This window comes from Nerophis ophidion, linkage group LG17 (genome assembly GCF_033978795.1).
Source record: "Nerophis ophidion isolate RoL-2023_Sa linkage group LG17, RoL_Noph_v1.0, whole genome shotgun sequence".
NCBI classification, from domain to species: Eukaryota; Metazoa; Chordata; class Actinopteri; order Syngnathiformes; family Syngnathidae; genus Nerophis; species Nerophis ophidion.
This window is the reverse complement of record NC_084627.1, coordinates 36,769,734-36,791,779: the sequence shown is the minus strand read 5'-3', so window position 1 is coordinate 36,791,779 and position 22,046 is coordinate 36,769,734. Positions and strand designations below refer to the sequence as shown.

The following is a 22,046-nucleotide window of genomic DNA, read 5'->3' as shown; positions in this document are numbered from 1 at the left end:
AAGTCCTCCCAGCCCGGTAATAACACACAACAACAGCAGTCATATTTTCGTCTACCGTAAAGCAGTTCGTCTGCCGTAAGCTCCAATATTGTGAACTTGTGACACTCTTAAACAGGACAATACTGCCATCTACAGTACATAGAATAGAATAGAATGTAGAATAGAATGTACTTTATTTAATTCAGCACGACAGTTCGCTCACAATAAACAATAATAATAATAAAAAATACAATGTATATAATATATTATATTCGTTATATATAATATATGAGTTATATACAAATATTCTACATTTAAGTGCAGTCAAGGAACATATGCATTATACAGTCTGATGGCTGTCGGTATGAAGGACCTCCTGTGTCGTTCCGTGTTACATTTTGGGAGTCTGAGCCCTCCACTGAACGTGCTCATTCTCTCCGCAAGGTCCAAGTGTAGTCGGTGGGAGGTGTTATCCATAATGGCTAAGATTTTGCTAGACTTCTTCTCTGCCAGAGAGACTAGCTGTGGTTGGAAAAATAGTGACAGAGAATAGAACAAAGATGGACATTTCAACCCTTAACTCAACAATGACTAGATGAGTGTTATGTGTGTATATGGCTAAATAAATGAACACTGAAATTCAAGTATTTCTTTTATGTATTTATATATATATATATATATATATATATATATATATATATATATATATATATATATATATATATATATATATATATATATATATATATATTTAATATGTATATATTTAATATATATATATATATATATATTTAATATATATATATATATATATATATATATATTAAATATTTGACTCTTAACCCCAACCCCAACCACGGCCCGCGCTCCACCCCCGACCCCCCCCCCCCCCCACACCTCCCGAAATCGGAGGTCTCACGGTTGGCAAGTATGTCATACGTACTTAAATGTTCTGCATTGCAGCTCTGCTTAGCTTTTAGCTTTGACACTATAGTACTTTTGTATGGTCAGCTGCAGGAAAAGACCAAGGCTGGATGTTACATGTAATAATTAGTTATTCATATTATTGTTAGGATTTGAGGCAGACCGTCACATTGTCATGCAGACTTACAAAGCTCCGGTGTATCCAGATGAGCACTTGCATTCTCCAGTCACATGGTGACAGCGAGCTCCATTCTGGCACTGGCATTTCTGCTGGCAACCATTACCATAGGTGTCAACGTCACAAGCGTCCTCACAGCGCCAACCTTTGTACCCAGGAGTGCAGATACAGGCTCCGGTAATGGGGTTGCAGAGAGCCTTGTTCTGGCACTGACATCTGTGACTGCAGTGAGGGCCCCAGTGGTCACCATCGCATGCTGACGAAAATGAAGAGAAAATTATTACGATTCAAAAGCGTCACTATTGTCAGTAAAAAAGAATACAAAACTAGACACCATGAATAGATTAGCGTAAACCCCGACTTAAAGGAGTTGAAAAACTTATTCGGATGTTACCATTTAGTGGACAATTGTACGGAATATGTACTGTACTGTGCAATCTAAAAATAAAACTCTCAATCAATCAATCAATCAAAATGTTGGGTTAAAAAATAACCCAATTTTAACCCAACTACTGGTTCAGAGAAGGATGAAACCCTTTTTTGAGTTTTTTTAACTCAACATTTTGGTTAAAATTATTCAACCCAACTTTTGCGTTGAATTATTTAACCAAAAAGTTGAGTTATGATAACTTAATGTTGGGGGATTCCCAATCAAACTATGGGGTTAAATTATTTAACCCAAAATTTGAGTTATGCTAACTCAATGTTGGTTGATTCATAACCCAACAATGAGGGTTGAATTTATTTAACACAAAAGCTGAGCTATGCTCACTACAATGTTGGGTTATTCCAAACCTAACTATTGCGTTGCGCAATTTAGCACTTCTATACCCAATAGTTGGTTAAAAATTATAACTTTTACTGCTAATTTGACCTACTCCTTTCCAAATACTGACCAACATTATTTCTATTCCATAAAATATATTCTAAAGCAAGATATGAGTGACATATTTTTAACAAAAATTGCTGTGTATGGTCATAGTTGTCACGTAATAGTTGCATGGATCATTCTCACAGGATGCCGACGGTACTCCAGAGGCAATGTCCAGGTAAAAAACTGATTTATTGTCCACAAATCTTGCGGGATACAAAGAAAAGAGCACCAGAATGCCGAAAGCACGGGAAGCTAACGGAATAACGAACAAGAAAAGCTTAGCATGTAAACAGGCAAACAAAAAGGTCAAGGAACCAAATCAGTAGCCCTTGTAACTGTTGCGTGGAGGCAAAAAGGAAAGCCAGACTAAATGCGGCTAAAAGCAGGTAATAAGTAGCTCTCTGATTAATGCCCAGGAGCAGGTGAGCGGCTCAAACACTAATCAGAGGCAGGTGAAAGCAATCAGCAGTCATGGCAACTAAAACACAAACACAGGGGTGCTCAAAACAGGAACTGAGGGAGTCAAAAACTGAACAAACATGACAGATCGTGACATTAGCAGTTCTATACAGCTTGCTCAAATATTTTCATATATATAAGATGTGTGATTGTAAAAAATGTTAGAGATTAATCTTTAATAAAAGTCCCTTCAAGAAAAAAGTTCCTTTTTAATATAAAAAAAGCCTTTTACCCAAAAATGTGTTACTAATTGAAAAACAACCCAACAATGTTTCATAGTTTGGAAAACCCTGATATTGAGTTAAAGTAATATTTGACCCAGAACTCCCACCAGTTAAACTAAATGTCAAGTGTAGTCCGTTTCATGTAAAATTCACAGTTGTGTAGATTTTTGGTCATGTTTTCTTTCCCTTCCGGTACAGTATTTCGAAATGTTGAATTCTCCAGTCTGGTTTCTGTCGATATAAACTGCATTTTTTATAAATAAATATATTTTACTGTTTTACGTCCTAATGCGGTGCCAATTTGCATAACAAAATGACTTGCATATGCAGAACTCACACCAGCTACTCATTGAAAAACAACCCAACCATGGTTCATAGTTTGGAAAACCCTGAAATTGGGTTAAAATAACACCCTTATAACCCCAAAAATGTATTACTCTTTATAAAAATAACTCAGAAATTTAACCCAGAACTCACACCAGCTAAACTAGATGTCAAGTGTAGTCAGTTTCATGTTATATACACAGTTGTGTTGATTTTTGGTCATGTTTTCTTTCCCTTCCAGTACAGTATTTCGAAATGTTGAATTCACCAGTCTGGTTTCAGTCAATTTAAATTGCATTTCTTTTTTTATATTCTACTGTTTTACGTCCTAAATGCGGTGCTAATTTGCAGAAAAAAATTACTTGCATATGCAGAACTCACACCAGCTACTCATTGAAAAACAACCCAACAATGGTTCATAGTTTTGAAAACCCTGAAATTGAGTTAAAATAATACCCTTATAACCCAAAAAAATGAAATACTCTTCATGAAAATACCTAAAAAATTTAACCCAGAACTCACACCAGCTAAACTAGATGTCAAGTGTAGTCCGTTTCCTGTTATATACACAGTTGTGTAAATTTTTGGTCATGTATTCTTTCCCTTCCAGTACAGTATTTCAAAATGTTGAGTCCTCCAGTCTGATTTTAGTCATTTTAAGCTGCATTTCTTTTTTATATTATACTGTTTTACGTCCCAAATACGGTGCTAATTTGTATAACAAAATTACTTGCATATGCAGAACTCACACCAGCTACTCATTGAAAAACAACCCAACCATGGTTCATAGTTTGGAAAACCCTGAAATTGGGTTAAAATAATACCCTTATAACCCAATAAAGGGATTACTCTCCATAAAAAATAACTCAAAAATTTAACCCAGAACTCACACCAGCTAAACTAGATGTCAAGTGTAGTCCGTTTCATGTAAAATTCACAGTTGTGTAGATTTTTGGTCATGTTTTCTTTCCCTTCCAGTACAGTATTTCGAAATGTTGAATTCTCCAGTCTGGTTTCAGTCAATATAAACTGCATTTTTTATATATATATATTTTACTGTTCTACGTCCTAATGGGGTGCCAATTTCCATCCATTTTCTACCGCTTATTCCCTTTCGGGGTCGCGGGGGGCGCTGGCGCCTATCTCAGCTACAATCGGGCGGAAGGCAGGGTACACCCTGGACAAGTCGCCACCTCATCGCAGGGCCAACACAGATAGACAGACAACATTCACACTCACATTCACACACTAGGGACCATTTAGTGTTGCCAATCAACCTATCCCCAGGTGCATGTCTTTGGAAGTGGGAGGAAGCCGGAGTACCCGGAGGGAACCCACGCATTCACGGGGAGAACATGCAAACTCCACACAGAAAGATCCCGAGCCTGGATTTGAACCCAGGACTGCAGGAACTTCGTATTGTGAGGCAGACGCACTTACCCCTCTCCCACCGTGAAGCCCGCGGTGCCAATTTGCATAACAAAATTACTTGCATATGCAGAACTCACACCAGCTACTCATTGAAAAACAACCCAACAATGTTTCATAGTTTTGAAAACCCTGAAATCGGGTTAAAATAATACCCTTATAACCCAAAAAAGGGATTACTCTCCATAAAAATAACTCAAAAATTTGACCCAGAACTCCCACCAGCTAAACTACATGTCAAGTGTAGTCCGTTTCATGTAAAATTCACAGTTGTGTTGATTTTTGGTCATGTTTTCTTTCCCTTCCAGTACAGTATTTCGAAATGTTGAGTCCTCCAGTCTGGTTTCAGTCAATTTAAACTGCATTTCTTTTTTATATTTTACTGTTTTACATCCTAAATGCAGTGCTAATTTGTATAACAAAATTACTTGCATATGCAGGATTCTCACCCTTATTGAAAAGCAACCCAACAATGGTTCATAGTTTGGAAAACCCTGAAATTCAGTTAAAATATAACCCTCATAAAACACCCTTATAACCCAAAAAATTGATTACTCTTCATAAGAATTACTCAAAAATTTAACCCAGAACTCACACCAGCTAAACTAGATGTTAAGTGTAGTCCGTTTCGTGTAAAATTCACAGTTGTGTATATTTTTGGTCATGTTTTCTTTCCTTTCCAGTACAGTATTTCGAAATGTTGAATTCTCCAGTCTGGTTTCAGTCAATATATACTGCATTTTTTAAAATATTTTACTGTTTTACGTCATAAATGCGGTGCCAATTTGCATAACAAAATTACTTGCCTATGCAGAACACACACAACTAAACTAGACGTCAAGTGTAGTCCGTTCCATGTAAAATTCACAGTTGTGTAGATTTTTAGTCATGTTTTCTTTCCCTTCCAGTACTGTATTTCGAAATGTTGAGTTCTCCAGTCTGGTTTCAGTCAATTTAAACTGCATTTCTTTTTTTTATATTCTACTGTTTTACGTCCCAAATGCGGTGCTAATTTGTATAACAAAATTACTTGCATATGCAGAACTCACACCAGCTACTCATTGAAAAACAACCCAACAATGGTTCAGTGTAGATTTTTGGTCATGTTTACTTTCTCTTCCGGTACAGTATTTCAAAATTCAGAGTTTCATTCAATCTAAACAGCATTGGTTTTTGTTTTTTATATTCTACTGTTTTACGTCCTAAATGCGGTGCTAATTTGCATAACAAAATTACTTGCATATGCAGAACTCATACCAGCTAAACTAATCGTCAAGTGTAGTCCGTTTCATGTAAAATTCACAGTTGTGTAGATTTTTGGTCATGTTTTCTTTCCGTTCTAGTACAGTACTTCGAAATGTTGAGTTCTCCAGCTGGTTTCAGTTCATTTAAACTGCAAGTCTAAGTTTTTCTTCAAGCTTAAAGCATGTCTAGTACTAATATAGTGACAACATTTGAGATGAAAGCGGTAGACGAAAGAGGACAACCATGGAACAAATGAGTGTGGAGAATCATTGTTGTTGTTGCATTACTTGCCAGAAGCCAAAATAAAGTGTTAGTGATTAAGTTTGGACACAGATGTATTGCTATTAATCATTTTCCCCCAGTTCATGCACATTTCATTAGCCACACACAATGTTTACTTTCTTGTCCACATCACAAAGTGCTCCATAGATAACTCAAATTACAGTTTAAGAAGCATATTAATGGATTCAGTAATTTTAAGTCTTTCATTTTTAAAATCTACACAATGCCTAACCCAACAACACTTTGGCTATAGTCGGACTTCATAAAGAAAAAAGAGCCGGAAGGCAAGATTCAGCACATGTGAGGGTGTAACTTCATGAACACAAAGGTTTCTTTACAGCGACGATTCAATGGAGAGTGTGCACAGTTAGGAGATAGGGATATCCAGCCTCTGGTGCCGAAACTTAAATTGAACTCTATAGCCAGAACAAAATCAATTTAAACAGTATGTTATCTCTAAATTGTAAGGCCACGCTTTTATTTTTATTTTTACTCTGTTACAAGTCAGTTGCGTCTTTTATTTTTTGGAGGGCCTCAAGAAAGATTGAAAGAATAATAACACCAATGCACATTTTCTTATAGTGTGAAATCAATCAATTAATTCCCTGGGTAAACACTGAGCTTTGCTCATGCGCATCACTTTCAAATCTGTTTGTGTGCAGAAATCAAGTCCTGGACATCTGGAATGGACATGAAGCTCAGAATAACTTCCAACGCGGTGTGGTGGGCAGTGACCCCAAGCAACCAAATTAATGAATCAGATCGCATCACTCAGAATTCTTGCTTTGGGGATACAATAAACAAACACATGTCCCTCACAGAACACAGATAGGAAAGGCCACTGCACTCGACATTGATTAGAGGCTAAATACATGGTGACTGACCACCAAAACTTTCATTATAGGACTCGACTGCAAAGCTCTCTATTAAGTTCAGGGGATAGTGATATATATATATATATATATATATATATATATATATATATATATATATATATATATATATATATATATATATATATTTTTTTTTTTTTTTTTTTTTTTTTTATTAAAGGTAAATTGAGCAAATTGGCTATTTCTGGTAATTTTTTAAAGTGTGTATCAAGCTGGTAGCCCTTCGCATTAATCAGTACCCAAGTTCGGTCAGGAAAAAACCCAGAAGCTATTTCATCCCTATAAGCTCTTCAGGGATCTCCTAAAGAGCAGGGAAACCTGCGAAACAGGCTTGTCAGGATGAAATAACCTCTGTGTTTTTTTGACCAAACGTATATTCCGCTAACCTGGTATTTAGCACTGTATAACGGATAAACCAAAGGATATACAATATATATATATATATATATTGTATATATACATGTACATGTGCTTTGTGGACTTGGATCAGGCATTCGACCGTGTCCCTCGGGAAGTCCTGTGGGGAGTGCTCAGAGAGTATGGGGTACCGGACTGTCTTATTGTGGCGGTCAGCTCCCTGTATGATTAGTGTCAGAGCTTGGTCCGCATTGCCGGCAGTAAGTCGGACACGTTTCCAGTGAGGGTTGGCTGTTCTTTGTCACCGATTCTGTTCATACCTTTTATGGACAGAATTTCTAGGCACAGTCAAGGCGTTGAGGTGTTCCGGTTTGGTGGCCGCGGGATTAGGTCTCTGCTTTTTGCAGATGATGTGGTCCTGATGGCTTCATCTGGCCGGGATCTTCAGCTCTCACTGGATCGGTTCGCAGCCGAGTGTGAAGCGAACGGAATGAGAATCAGCACCTCCAAGTCCGAGTCCATGGTTCTAGCCCGGAAAAGGGTGGAGTGCCATCTCCGGGTTGGGGAGGAGACCCTGCCCCAAGTGGAAGAGTTCAAGTACCTAGGAGTCTTGTTCACGAGTGGGGGAAGAGTGGATCGTGAGATCGACAGGCGGACCGGTGCGGCGTCTTTAGTAATGCGGATGTTGTACCGATCCGTTGTGGTGAAGAAGGAGCTGAGCCGGAAGGCAAAGCTCTCAATATACCGGTCGATCTAAGTTCCCATCCTCACCTATGGTTATGAGCTTTGGGTCATGACCGAAAGGATAAGATCACGGGTACAAGTGGCCGAAATGAGTTTCCCCCGCCGTGTGGCGGGGCTCTCCCTTGATTGATTGATTGATTGATACTTTTATTAGTAGATTGCACAGTACAGTACATATTCCGTACAATTGACCACTAAATGGTAACACCCGAATAAGTTTTTCAACTTGTTTAAGTCGGGGTCCACGTTAATCAATTCATGGTTAGAGATATGGTGAGAAGCTCTGCCATCCGGGAGGAACTCAAAGTAAAGCCGCTGCTCCTCCACACCGAGAGGAGACAGATGAGGTGGCTCGGGCATCTGGTCAGGCTGCCACCCGAAAGCCTCCCTAGGGAGGTGTTGAGGGCACGTCCAACCGGTAGGAGGCCACGGAGAAGACCCAGGACACGTTGGGAAGACTATGTCTCCCGGCTGGCCTGGGAACGCCTCGGGATCCCCTGGGAAGGGGTAGACGAAGTGGCTGGGGAGAGGGAAGTCTGGGCTCTCCTGCTTAGGCTGCTGCCCCCGTGACCCGACCTCGGATAAGCGGAAGATGATGGATGGATATATATATATATATATATATATATATATATATATATTAGGGCTGGGCAACGATTAAACATTTTAATCGGAGTTAATCGCACTATTTCTCTGATTAATCGCAATTAACTGCATTGTATACGCAAAGCCCAATAATTAATTCAAAAGTAGTGTGTAGTGCACCTTTATTGGAATATTCCCCCACATGAACAAAAGCGCCAAAACATTTGTTGTGCAAACACAATTTAAATCAGTCCCTGTTAAACAGTAGCAGTTAAATATCATATTTTATGAAAATCAACTCAAAAAATGTAAATACAAACATTTAAGATTATTACTACCACTGCCAGGGTATTTAAGTTATCCTGTTTGTTATGGAAAATAAATATAATCTACATACAAATCTCTGAGCCACAATCATAACATCTGAACAGGCAATTTCTGAGGTAACAGCAGAAACATTTTTTTTTATCAGGTATCTTATGTTTAAAAAACCCAAATTATAGGTAGTGGCTGTTTTAGGGAATTTTTGATCAAATAATCCGTAGCAGCAATATTAATAATGTTGTGTTTATTCTGCGTAGTGCACTTAAAATAATCATGACCATATCTAGGAATTGATATGATGGTAATTTTCCGTTTGTTTGCTTGGTGCTTTGATAAACTGATCGCATCATATACATGGTACTATATTGTGATGTTATGAGCCAGGAAATAAAAGAACTACCCTACCCAGCATGCAACAGGAGTGACGAGCATGCGCGGTAGCCCGGTATAGGTTGTGTCGCCATGACGGCATCTTGTATGTTGTGATATGCACGCTCTGAAAGTAAACGTTAAGAACTCAGCAAACACTCCTCGTCTGCATTATTCATACATAGACAGACAACACATATACTCCGCTGCTTCACAGGCCGCTGGATGTAGCCGGCAAAGTATTCCCATGCTAGCTAGCCGGTCTAGCAAGCATGCGTCATTCAGTCCAAAACGGCCCGATCTATCTACATTCAGAATTGTCTGGCGGTCGTAAGTGATCCTGGAGTGACCACACTGTAAGCCAGCCATGAAATTTGCAGAATTGTCCGGTATTTTTACCAAATGTTCCATCTTTACCAAGAGCACCTCGACGCCGGGCAACGGCATCTTGTTAAGAAAAGGCGTTAACAAAATAAAAGCATGTAAACAACATACGCAAATGTGCGATAAAATAATTGTCGGCGTTAATAGATTGATGAGTTAACTCATAATTAACGCATTAATTTGCCCACCCCTAATATATATATACATATATATATATATATAGATATATATATCCATCCATCCATTTTCTACCGCTTATTCCCTTTCGGGGTTGCGGGGGGCGCTGGCGCCTATCTCAGCTACAATCGGGCGGAAGGCGGGGTACACCCTGGACAAGTCGCCACCTCATCGCAGGGCCAACACAGATAGACAGACAACATTCACACTCACATTCACACACTAGGGCCAATTTGTTTGTGTTGCCAATCAACCTATCCCCAGGTGCATGTCTTTGGAATATATATATATATATATATATATATATATATATATATATATATATATATATATGTATATATATATATATATATATATATATATATATATATATATATATATATATATATGTCTTAATTAGATTATCCAGAGAATAGTGCTCGATACCGTGGTATATATATATACATATATATATATATATATATATATATATATATATATATATATATATATATATATATATATATATATATATATTTGGATTGTACGGTATACCGGTATTAGTACAGTACCGCAGTACTAATGAAGCATATTCAGTACTATACTGCCTCTTAAAAGTACCGGTCCCGCACCCCCCTGAGCCCGCATCGTCGTCACGCCGTGTCATTGCTGGTTTTACGAGCAGACGAAGAGCATGTTCGGCAGCACACAATCATGGAGTGCTTACAAGCAGACACAGTGTGGAGACAGAAAAGGGAGAACGGACGTGTTTTGGCTTAAAAACTAACGATAAAGGTGAAGTTATAACACTGAAATGCCCTCAGGAAGAGGTGCTTTAAGACATGGCTAGCTAGCTAACATCCACTGTGATGGTACCAAGTACAGGAGCGTATCGAGTGGATCCTACTATGATTACGTCAATATTTTTTGGCATCACATCGTTTTTCGTTTTTTTTTAAATTGTATTTATATTATGTTCATAAACTCAGGAAATATGTCCCTGGACACATGAATAACAGTATCAATGTATGATACTGTTACTACTTGGTATTTTCCTGAAGGAACTCTCCTGAAGGAATCAATAAAGTACTTTCTATCTATCTATCTATCAATCATATTGATACCTAAATGTGTGGTATCATCCAAAACTAATGTAAAGTATCAAACAACAGAAGAATTAGTGATTATTACATTTTAACAGAAGTGTAGATAGAACATGTTAAAAGAGAAAATAACCAGATATTAACAGTAAATGAAAAAGTAGAATAATAATACATTTTTTACCACTTGTCCTTAATAATGTTGACAAAATATTAGAAGGGGAAATGACACAATATGTTACTGCATATGTCAGCAGACTAATTAGGAGTCTTTGTTTGTTTACTTACTAATAAAAGACAAGTTGTCTAGTTTTTGAACACTATTTTATTTAAGGACAAACTTGCAATAAGAAACATATGTTTAATGTACCCTAAGATTTTTTTTGTTAAAATGAAGCCAATAATGCAATTTCTTGTGGTCACCTTTATTTAGAAAAGTACGTAAAAGTACCAAAAAGTACCGAAATACATTTTGCGAGTTAATGTTAATTTCCTCTATTTTAACCTTTTTTTTTCTGTGACCTTCGGGTAGAACCGTAGTGCAGGTGGCTTTCTCGACAAGAACCAAGCCATCTTCATCCGCCTCCTCTACCATCTCAGTCATCACTAGAACAAGTCATGTCCGAAATGCCCGGAAGAGCAAGCCGGAAAGTCCACAACTAACAACAACAACAACAACAAAAAACTGGGTGTCAATAACCCCAAATCTGCAACCGAGCAAATATTGTGGAGTACGAGGGCCCGCCTACAACAGTTGCACGCGCCAACTGTCATGAAGACTGAGGAGGCATCTGCCAACACACACACACAGCATTTTTTTTAATTGTCCTTGTTTTTAAAGTAAGCTCGTTGCAGAATTGGTAAGTATGTGTTAGAGAGAGTGTGTGTGTGTGTGTGTGGGTGTGTGTGTGTGTGTGTGTGTGTGTGTGTGTGTGTGTGTGTGTGTGTGTGTGTGTGTGTGTGTGTGTGTGCGTGTGTGTGTGTGTGTGTGTGTGTGTGTGTGTGTGTGTGTGCGTGTGTGTGTGTGTGTTCTTGTATTTCTACCCTTCTCGTGACATCAACAAGGAAAAGTACCTCCAATATGAGGACCGGTAAAGAAGTTAGGACATAAATCGAGGTCCCAATATGGAAAACCATTGCATCTAATAGAGAATGTCTCATTTGCACCCCTGGTGGTGAAATCTATCAAAATTATGGTTGGGCCCCAAAAAGGAGGGATTTTTCAAATTGACTGCGTGTCGGTTTTAAAAGTGCTCCCCCTCTGGTCAACATATGAAATAACAAGTGTGTGTAAAAATGTTTTAGTGCTCCCGCTCTGGCAAACATATGTAATAACAAGTGTGTTTAAGAATTTGAAATGCGCCCCCTATGGCCAAAATAAATAAAAAAAATTAAAAAATGACTATAGAGACATAGAGTAATTGGTTGAAGTATATAATGAAGATTACTGTAAAAAACAATTACAAACCAAAAATTCCCCCCAAAAATTAAGTAAAAGCTTACTTTTTTCCTTTTTTATATTTGCATAGTTTGTCTATATTATTAATGTTGTAAATACACATCTTTATATATCTAGAAAGGGTGTTCCTAATGAGGTAGACATAAGTGTGTGTGTGTGTGTGTGTGTGTGTGTGTGTGTGTGTGTGTGTGTGTGTGTGTGTGTGTGAGTGTGTATATATATATATATGTATATACATAAATATATATGTATATGTATATATATATGTATATACATACATATATGTGTATATGTATATATATACTGTATATATGTATATACATACACACATATATGTATATATATATATATACATATATATATATATATATATATATATATATATATATATATATATACGTATATATATATACATATATATATATATATACGTATATATATATATATATATACGTATATATATATATATATATATATATATATATATATATATATATATATATATATATATATATATATATATATATATATATATATATCAATCAATGTTTATTTAAAAATGTTATCCTTAAGTTTTTTTATCGGATCACATCTTCTTTTCCACTAAATAAACTCAGCCTGGGAATGTAAACGCCCAGAATGCTAATCACACGACCATGCCAGCAAGTCCACCATTCGGAAGCTGTTCAAGTGATTAACAAGCGCCTTTCATTCTGCTTCACTTTGACCTGATAAAAAAAAAAAAAAGCCCATACCTCCTTTTCCTCAGGCAGTCTGGTTTGTGTGGCGACCACAGACAAAGAGGAAGAGGAGAATAGAGATACTAACATGCACATGTAAAACCCTCCTGCATTCAAGTCCACCACTGTGGTAGCCTTGTGAAACTTGACCTAGATTAAAGAAAGGCCAAACTCCGGAAGCTTCAGGGGTCTCATTGGCTTGTCTGAAAACAGCTTTTTCATTATTCTTCTCCCCATTCAAGTGGGTTATGTCGAACTAATTGTTAATTATGGTTGGAACAGTAAATTAAGTCGACACACAATGTTGTCATAATTCCAATATTGCAATAATGTCAAGTTTTGCTCCATTTACTACATTTTCGCTTCTGTTTTTTGTTTTGTTTTGTTTAATTTTTTTCTCACTGAACCTGAACAAAAGGGGTGGAATGGGGGTGGGCTAAGAGGAGAACAGGACCGTAAGTGTTTTTTTTTTTTTTTTCATGGAGTTGGTGATTACCCAAGCTACAAGGCATGGTGCACTCATGAGAAACTATTTTCTCATTGGTACAGAGGATTCACGGTGAGGGGGGGGGGGGGGGAACATCTGTAGTCTTCCAGCACTTTCCCAAACCGAGCTTGGCTGACATCACAATAAAACTATTTCACCAGCGCACACACTTTCAACGGGTAGGCCTTGCATGATGTCATAAACCAGGGGTGTCAAAATCAAGGCCCGGGGGCCAAATCTGGCCCGCAGATTAACTTTCTATGTCCCCCCGGATGATATTTGATTAGCATTAGAACCGGCCCGCAGGCTACAGCCGCCAATACGCCATCGGTATAAAACAGACGCCTTTGGTGTTGTTTCTTTCTGTAACTATGATTCCATCCATCCATCCATCCATTTTCTACCGCTTATTCTTTTTTTGGGGTCGCGGGGAGGCGCTGGCGCCTATAATTATTAATGTTATTATTTCTACAAACCCCGTTTCCATAAGAATTGGGAAATTGTGTTAGATGTAAATATAAACGGAATACAATGATTTGCAAACCATTTTCAACCCATATTCAGTTGAATATGCTACAAAGTGTCAGACTGTTTGACTATGTTTTAGTTTTTTCCTCTGCATTTATCTTTGTTTCCTCTGTGTGTGTGAAGTGCACTTATTTTGTTGGTTTCCTGTCTTTCTCCCTGAGTGCTGTGTTCCCCCTCAGCTGCGGCTGATTGGCACCTGGCCACACCTGGTGTCAATCAGTCCGCTTCTATTTAGACCTGTCTTCCCATCCAGTCGCTGCTGGATTATTGTATTGAATGTCGCACTTCTCATTGCTACCTATCTTGTCGTGTCAATGCAGCGTTGCGGTAAGCTATGTTTGATAGTGGTTTTTAGCTGACTGTCTTTTGTTCCCTGCTTCCAGTTTGTTTTCTAAGTACAAGTACGACTTCTGTTTTCCATGCTAAAGTTCCTTTTTGTTTTCTAGCTCCCTTAGATTGTTACCCGCCCACATGTGTGCTTTTTGTTTGTTCCCTTTGTTTAGTTTTGTTCTAGCATTTTATATTAAAACCATGTTTCCTTATTCTATGCCTGCCTCCTCCTCTGCATCTTGGGGTTCGTCACCAACTAACTGTGACACAAAGACAACATATTTTATGTTCAAACTGATAAATATTTTTTGTTCGTGCAAATAATCATTAACTTTAGAATTTGATGCCAGCAGCACATGACAAAGAAGTTGGGAAAGGTGGCAATGAATACTGATAAAGTTGAGGAATGCTCATCAAACACTTATTTGGAACATCCCACAGGTGTGCAGGCTAATTGGGAACAGGTGGGTGACATGATTTGGTATAAAAACAGCTTCCCAAAAAATGCACAGTCTTTCACAAGAAAGGATGGGGCGAGGTACACACCTTTGTCCACAACTGCATGAGCAAATAGTCAAACAGTTTAAGAACAACGTTTCTCAAAGTGCAACTGCAAGAAATTTAGGGATTTCAACATCTACGGTCCATAATATCATCAAAAGGTGCAGAGAATCTGGAGAAATAACTCCACGTAAGCGGCATGGCCGGAAACCAACATTGAATGACCGTGACCTTCGATCCCTCAGACCGCACTGTATCAAAAACCGACAAGAATCTCTAAAGCAGGGGTGTCCAAACTTTTTCCACTGAAAAATCAAACCAAGCAAGAGGCCATTTATTTTAAAAACCAATACAACATATAATAAAATAAAATGATAAATGGGTTGTACTTGTATAGCGCTTTTCTACCTTCAAGGTACTCAAAGCGCTTTGATACTACTTCCACATTTACCCATTCACACACACATTCACACACTGATGGAGGGAGCTGCCATGCAAGGCGCCAACCAGCACCCATCAGGAGCAAGGGTGAAGTGTCTTGCTCAGGACACAACGGACGTGACGAGGTTGGTACTAGGTGGGAATTGAACCAGGGACGCTCGGGTTGCGCACGGCCACTCTCCCACTGCGCCACGCCGTCCCTTGAATATGAATATAAAATATACATTTAGTCCTCCACTCAGGCTTGATCCCGGGGACCCCAAAGGGTTTTGGTAAAAATGAAATGTTAAAAATGTGTCATTATTCAGTGTTATTATTATTCAAGTTTTAAATCTCTCGGTCGACATTATCTGTCAATATGAAGTTTTTAAAGATTTAAGTTGTATGCTCTTTTTGTCAAAGAAAACCATGTTTTTTTATGGTAAAAAACAAAAAGTATGCAATATTTTCACCCGATAAAATTTTTAAGTAAAATATTTGAGATTATATAATTGGAGCCGTAAAAAGGTCAACAACTCATAACACCATTGATTTTAATTCACTATTATTTTTTGTCCAATGACACTTAAAAACAAAACACACTGGTCCTATAGGGTCCTACTCATTAAAGTGTTAAAAAAAAAAAAAAAAATTTTTTTTTTTTACCGTTTACTTTAAACACAATGGTCTCGAGATCAACTTCAGATCTATTCGTCGATTATACGTTTTTTTGTAGTTTATGTTTTTTGTTTGTTCGTTTTAGGCCCTTCTTTGAAAAAAAACAGCTCAGTTTTTTATATGGCAAACACAACATATGAAACATTTGCCCCCAAAAATATCTCAAAGTGGAATATTTAATGTGACGCAATTGGAGCCTTGAATTGGTCAATAAATCATAATTGATTTTGTTTCACAATTTTTTTTTTTAAAAAGAAAGAAACAGCCTGCATGGCAGCTTTGTGTTATTAGAGTAAACATTGCAACATGTTCTTGTTACATTTCACCTGTTTGCTCTTTTATACCACTTTTTATGTTTTAAATTTAGAATTTATGTTTTAAATTCAGTAGAAGCATTTAAGTCTCACCTTAAAACTCATTTGTATACTCTAGCCTTTAAATAGACTCCCTTTTTAGACCAGTTGATCTGCCGTTTCTTTTCTTTTTCTTCTATGTCCCACTCTCCCTTGTGGAGGGGGTCCGATCCGATCCGGTGGCCATGTACTGCTTGCCTGTGTATCGGCTGGGGACATCTCTGCGCTGCTGATCCGCCTCCGCTTGGGATGGTTTCCTGCTGGCTCCGCTGTGAACGGGACTCTCGCTGCTGTGTTGGATCCGCTTTGGACTGGACTTTCGCGACTGTGTTGGATCCATTGTGGATTGAACTTTCACAGTATCATGTTAGACCCGCTCGACATCCATTGCTTTCCTCCTCTCTAAGGTTCTCATAGTCATCATTGTCACCGACGTCCCACTGGGTGTGAGTTTTCCTTGCCCTTATGTGGGCCTACCGAGGATGTCATGGTGGTTTGTGCAGCCCTTTGAGACACTAGTGATTTAGGGCTATATAAGTAAACATTGATTGATTGATTGATTGATTTCCATAGTATTTTTAAAATGTGCCGTGGGGCAGTTAAAAAATCACCTGCGGGCCGCAAATGGCCCCCGGGCCGCACTTTGGACAGCCCTGCTCTAAAGGATACCACCACATGGGCTCAGGAACACTTCAGAAAACCACTGTCACTAAATACAGTTCGTCGCTACATCTGTAAGTGCAAGTTAAAGCTCTACTATGCAAAGCGAAAGCCATTTATCAACAACATCTAGAAACGCCGCCGGCTTCTCTGGGCCCGAGATCATCTTATCCTGCCATCTAGTGTCTACTTTTAAGTCAGGGTTGTATAGAGTTGTATGGTAATGTAATGTAGTATAGTACCGCGATACTAATGAATCATATTCAGTACTATACCGCCTCTGAAAAGTGCCGGTTCCCGGGCATGACAGCGCGCCTTCACATCGTGACATTGCTGATTTTACGAGCAGAGGAGCATGTTCGGCAGTGCACAATCACAGTGTATTTACTAGCAGACACAGTGAGTATACAGAAAATGGAGAACGGACACATTTTGGCTTAAAAACTAAGGATAAAGGTGAAGTTATAACACTGGAATGCCCTCAGTATGAGGTGCTTTAAGACATGGCCAGCTAGCTAGCGGCTAAAGTCCAGCCCCAGTCGGCAGTGTTGTAGCTACTTCTAAATCACTAATCCTCGCCTCCATGGCGACAAATAAAGTAAGTTTCTTGCAAATATAATCCCTGCAGGACGAGGAATAGCTAAACATGCTTCACTACACACCGTAGCTCACCGGCGTCACAATGTAAACAAATGCCATTGGAAAATCATCCACTGTAATGATACCAAGTACAGTAGCTTATCTAGTCAATATTACTATGATTACATCGATATTTTTTGGTATCACAACATCTTTCGTTTTTTTTAAATGTATATTATGTTTATTTACTCAGGAAATATGTCCCTGGAAACATGAGGACTTGTAACTCCTGTAACTACTTAGTATCGGATTGATACCCAAATTTGTGGAATCATCCAAAACTAATGTAAAGTACCACACAAGAGAAGAACAAGTGATTATTACATGTTAACCAAAGTGTAGATCGAACATGTTAAAAGAGAAAGTAGGCAGATATTAACGGTAAATGAACAAGTGGATTAAACATTTATTTTCTACCACTTGTCTTTAATAATTTTGACAAAATAATAGAATGATAAATGACACAATATGTTACTGCATATGTCAGCAGACTAATTAGGAGTCTTTGTTTGTTTACTTACTAATAAAAGACAAGTTGTTTAGTATGTTCACTATTTTATTTAAGGACAAACTTGCAATAAGAAACATATGTTCAATGTACTCTAAGATTTTTTGTTAAAATAGGCTGATAATGCAATTTTTTGTGGTCCCCTTTATTTACAAAAGTACCAAAAAGTATTGAAAAGTATTGAAAAGTATCAAAATGATTTTGGTACTAGTACCGGTACCAAAATATTGGTATCAGAACAGCACTAGTGTTGTATAAAATGAGTAAAATCTCAATACAGTAATTGTTCCACATTTATTGTATTTTTTAATTCTGTGCCTTTTGAGGTTAAAGTTACAACTTAAAACATTAATAACTATCCATAAAATCACCAGTTCACTCAATATTAAACACCAAAAAATAGCCCCTTAAAACATTGTAACGTTTGCCACAACTTTCTCAAAAAGCTGCCACGAATTACGGCATTTTAGGCCGCAACAGTCACGAAAAAAGTTTGCAACATCTTGGAGGGACTGATATATGTCCATCTTTACAACAAAGCAATTCACAAAACCTTACAAAAACTACTTTCTTTATGATTTACAGGATGTGTGATGTTTCTTAGTCCCATGATCTGAATTTAAAACATGTATTTCCTATTCTGTGTCCAGTGTCATGAGCTCTAAAAAAGTACCGAAAAGTATTGAAGAGTATCGAAATAATCTTGGTACTAGTACCAGTACCAAAATATTGGTATCAGGAAAGCACTAGTGTTGTATAAAACGTGTAAAATATGAATACAGTACTTGTTTTTCACTTTATTTTTATTCTGTGCTTTTTTAAGTTACAGTTACAACTTAAAACATTAATAACTATCCATAAAATCACCAGTTCACTAAATATTAGAGACCAAAAAATTGGCCCTTAAAACATTGTAACGTTTGCCACAACTTTCTCAAAAAGCTGCCACGAATTACGGCATTTTAGGCCGCGACAGTCACGAAAAAAGTTTGCAACATCTTGGAGGGACTGATATGCGTCCATCTTTACAACAAAGCAATTCACAAAACCTTACAAAAACTACTTTCTTTATGATTTACAGGATGTGTGATGTTTCTTAGTTCCGCGATCTAAATTTAAAGCTTGTATTGCTATTCTGTGTCCAGTGTCACGAGCTCTAGAAAAGTACCGAAAAGTACCGAAATGTATTGAAAAGTATCGAAAAGTATCGATATAATTTGGTACTAGCACCAGTACCAAAATATTGGTATCGGGACAGCACTAGTGTTGTATAAAACGAGTATAAAATCAATACAGTATTTGTTTTCCCCTTTTTTTTTCATTCTTTGCTTTTTGAAGTTACAGTTAAAACATTGATAACTATCCATAAAATCACCAGTTCACTCAATATTAGACACCAAAAAATAGGTCCTTAAAATATTGTAACGTTTGCCACAACTTTCTCAAAATGTTGCCACGAATTAAGGCATTTTAGGCAGCAACACTCACGAAAAAAGGGACTGATATATGTCAATCTTTACAACAAAGCAATACACGAAACCTTACACAAACTACTTTCTTTATGATTTACAAGATGTGTGATGTTTTTTAATTCCACGATCTGAATTTAAAGCATTTATTGCTATTCTATGTCCAGTGTCACGAGCTCTATCGCCCCAGGACATTTCAGGCCACGCGATTTTCTGCTTTTATTCATGCTCCCCATGGAACCCATCTACCCCCGTTTCCTGTTGTCGCTCATTAAATTGACCCTCAGACATATTGTTGGGACCCGCTGACCTGAAAATCAGTTAATGGAGGGCTTTGAAGAATTAAATGCAGACTAAGTCCAGATGTAACCATCATCTGGGGCAGAGGTTCTCTAACTTTGTGGGACCACAGACCTTTTTAAAGTGGAGAACATTTTCCAGGGACCCCCTCATAATAAAAAATAAAATAAAATTGATTCTACCTATTTTGCAAAACTAATTTCTAAATACTTTAGGTCTGTCTCATGGAAATTAACTTTGATAAATTCTGTTTTTCAAGTACCGTAATAAATCTTAAAGCTTACGGAAAATGACCATATCTGCTACGGATTGAAATAATAGCTATCTTATCAATAGAGAGTTGTACAAACAGTACAAACTCTTTGTTGTGGCGTGCTGCAATGGAGTTGCCTTGGGTCACTTTTATTTACTCTTTTCACAAATGATTTGTCTTTTGTTTTAGTGAATTCCTTAATTTTTCTAAACCAGGGGTATCAAACTTGTTTTCATTGAAGGCCACATCTCATTTTTGTCTGCCCTTAGAGGGCCACTTGTAGATATATGCTTTTAAAAAAAATAATAATAAGGATTGGGCTCATGATAAAGCATTTTATTATTCGGGTTTTTTAAATTTGCTTAAAAAAAAAAAAATATATATATATATTTTAGTGTAAAAAAAAAAACCTGCTATGTTGCCAGAATTTTATCATAACAGTTGCAGTGTTTTTTTTAACGGAATATTACTATTAATTGAACGGAAAATCAGTACCACTCTTTTACAGTAAAATCTAGAGTTGTTGATCTTATAGTGCATGCGTGTCAAACTCTGGCCCATTTCATTTGGCCCTTGATGCAATATCAAATTAACTTTAGAGCTGGCCCACCGGTATTATACAGCGGCAGAGCCGCTGTAACACCGCATTCGCCGCTAATACTCATACTTGCCAACCCTCCCCATTTTCCAACCATTCTGCAACCAAGGCTGCAAATAAAAAAAGAGGCATTAAATGTTTTATTTAATTTTTTTTTAATATACCATTGATGTTTTTCGTTTGTTTTTTGAAAGTTGAATTTTGCACTATTAAGTTATATAAGTATTGCTTGTTCCATATTCATTGTCAAAGCAAATCAGTGTAGCAAACTGAGCAATAATTAACAATTTATTCATGCACTTTCTCTTCCTACTTTTAACGCTTGAATGTTTGATTAATTCAATATTGTTATTTATTTTCAAATTTATTATTAACTTGTTGAAAAAGTTTATTTTGATATTTACCTCAGAAGGCTGCTAATAGAAAAGAGGCATTAAATTTTTCTTTAAATTTTATTTGATATGCCATTGATATTTTTTTATTATTATTATTATTATTATCATTATTATTTGAAACTCGATTTTGCATGTCACTATAAAGTTATATAAGCCTTGCTTGTTAAATATTCAATGCAAAATTTGTTTGGGTCCCTATTAAAAGGTTCATTTGTTCAACCTTGGCCCACGGCTTTGTTCAGTTTAAAATTTTGGCCCACTCTGTATTTGAGTTTGACATCCCTGTCATAGTGTATTACTGTAAATACAAACAGTACCAAAGTTTTTTTTTTTTTTTTGTAAAAAAACAACAACTGGCAGCTTAGTTGCCAGAATTTTACCGTGAAGTTTATTGTCATTTTTACAGTGCACACTTTTATAACTTGGAATACAACAAACTCTCATTAACAATGAAGTCGATGCTATTAACAATTCAGTTTGTTTCTTCTATCCTAAGTAGTGAGGTTGTACGGAAGACCGGTGCTAGGGTAGTATTGCAGTACTAATGAATCAAAAACTCTGCTATACTCTATTTGAAAAGTACATGATGGCGCGTCGTCACATCATGACATTGATGGTTTTACGAGCAGACGAGCATGTTCGGCAGCGCACAATCACGGAGTACTTACAAGCAGACACAGTGTGTAGACAGAAAAGGGAGAACGGACGCATTTTGGCCTAAAAATGTAAAAGTGAAGTTATAACACTGAAACACCCTCAGGAAGAAGTGCTTTAAGACATGGCTATCGAGCTAGCAGCGAACTACTTCTAAATCACTAATCTTCGCCTCCGTGTCAACAAATAAAGTGAGTTTCTTACAAGTATCATCCCTGCAGAATGTGGAATAGATAAACATGTTT

At 37.3% G+C, this 22,046-nt stretch overlaps 1 protein-coding gene across 1 annotated transcript in view; it reads right to left on the bottom strand.

Annotated features, from left to right (window-relative positions):
- Nucleotides 1-22,046, bottom strand: part of megf10 (multiple EGF-like-domains 10) — a 147,000-nt gene that overhangs the window by 84,897 nt on the left and 40,057 nt on the right. Inside the window, exon 6 of the mRNA XM_061876880.1 lies at nt 1,091-1,337. Within this exon, the coding sequence (XP_061732864.1) occupies nt 1,091-1,337 (247 nt within the window). The remainder of the gene's footprint in view (nt 1-1,090; nt 1,338-22,046) is intronic.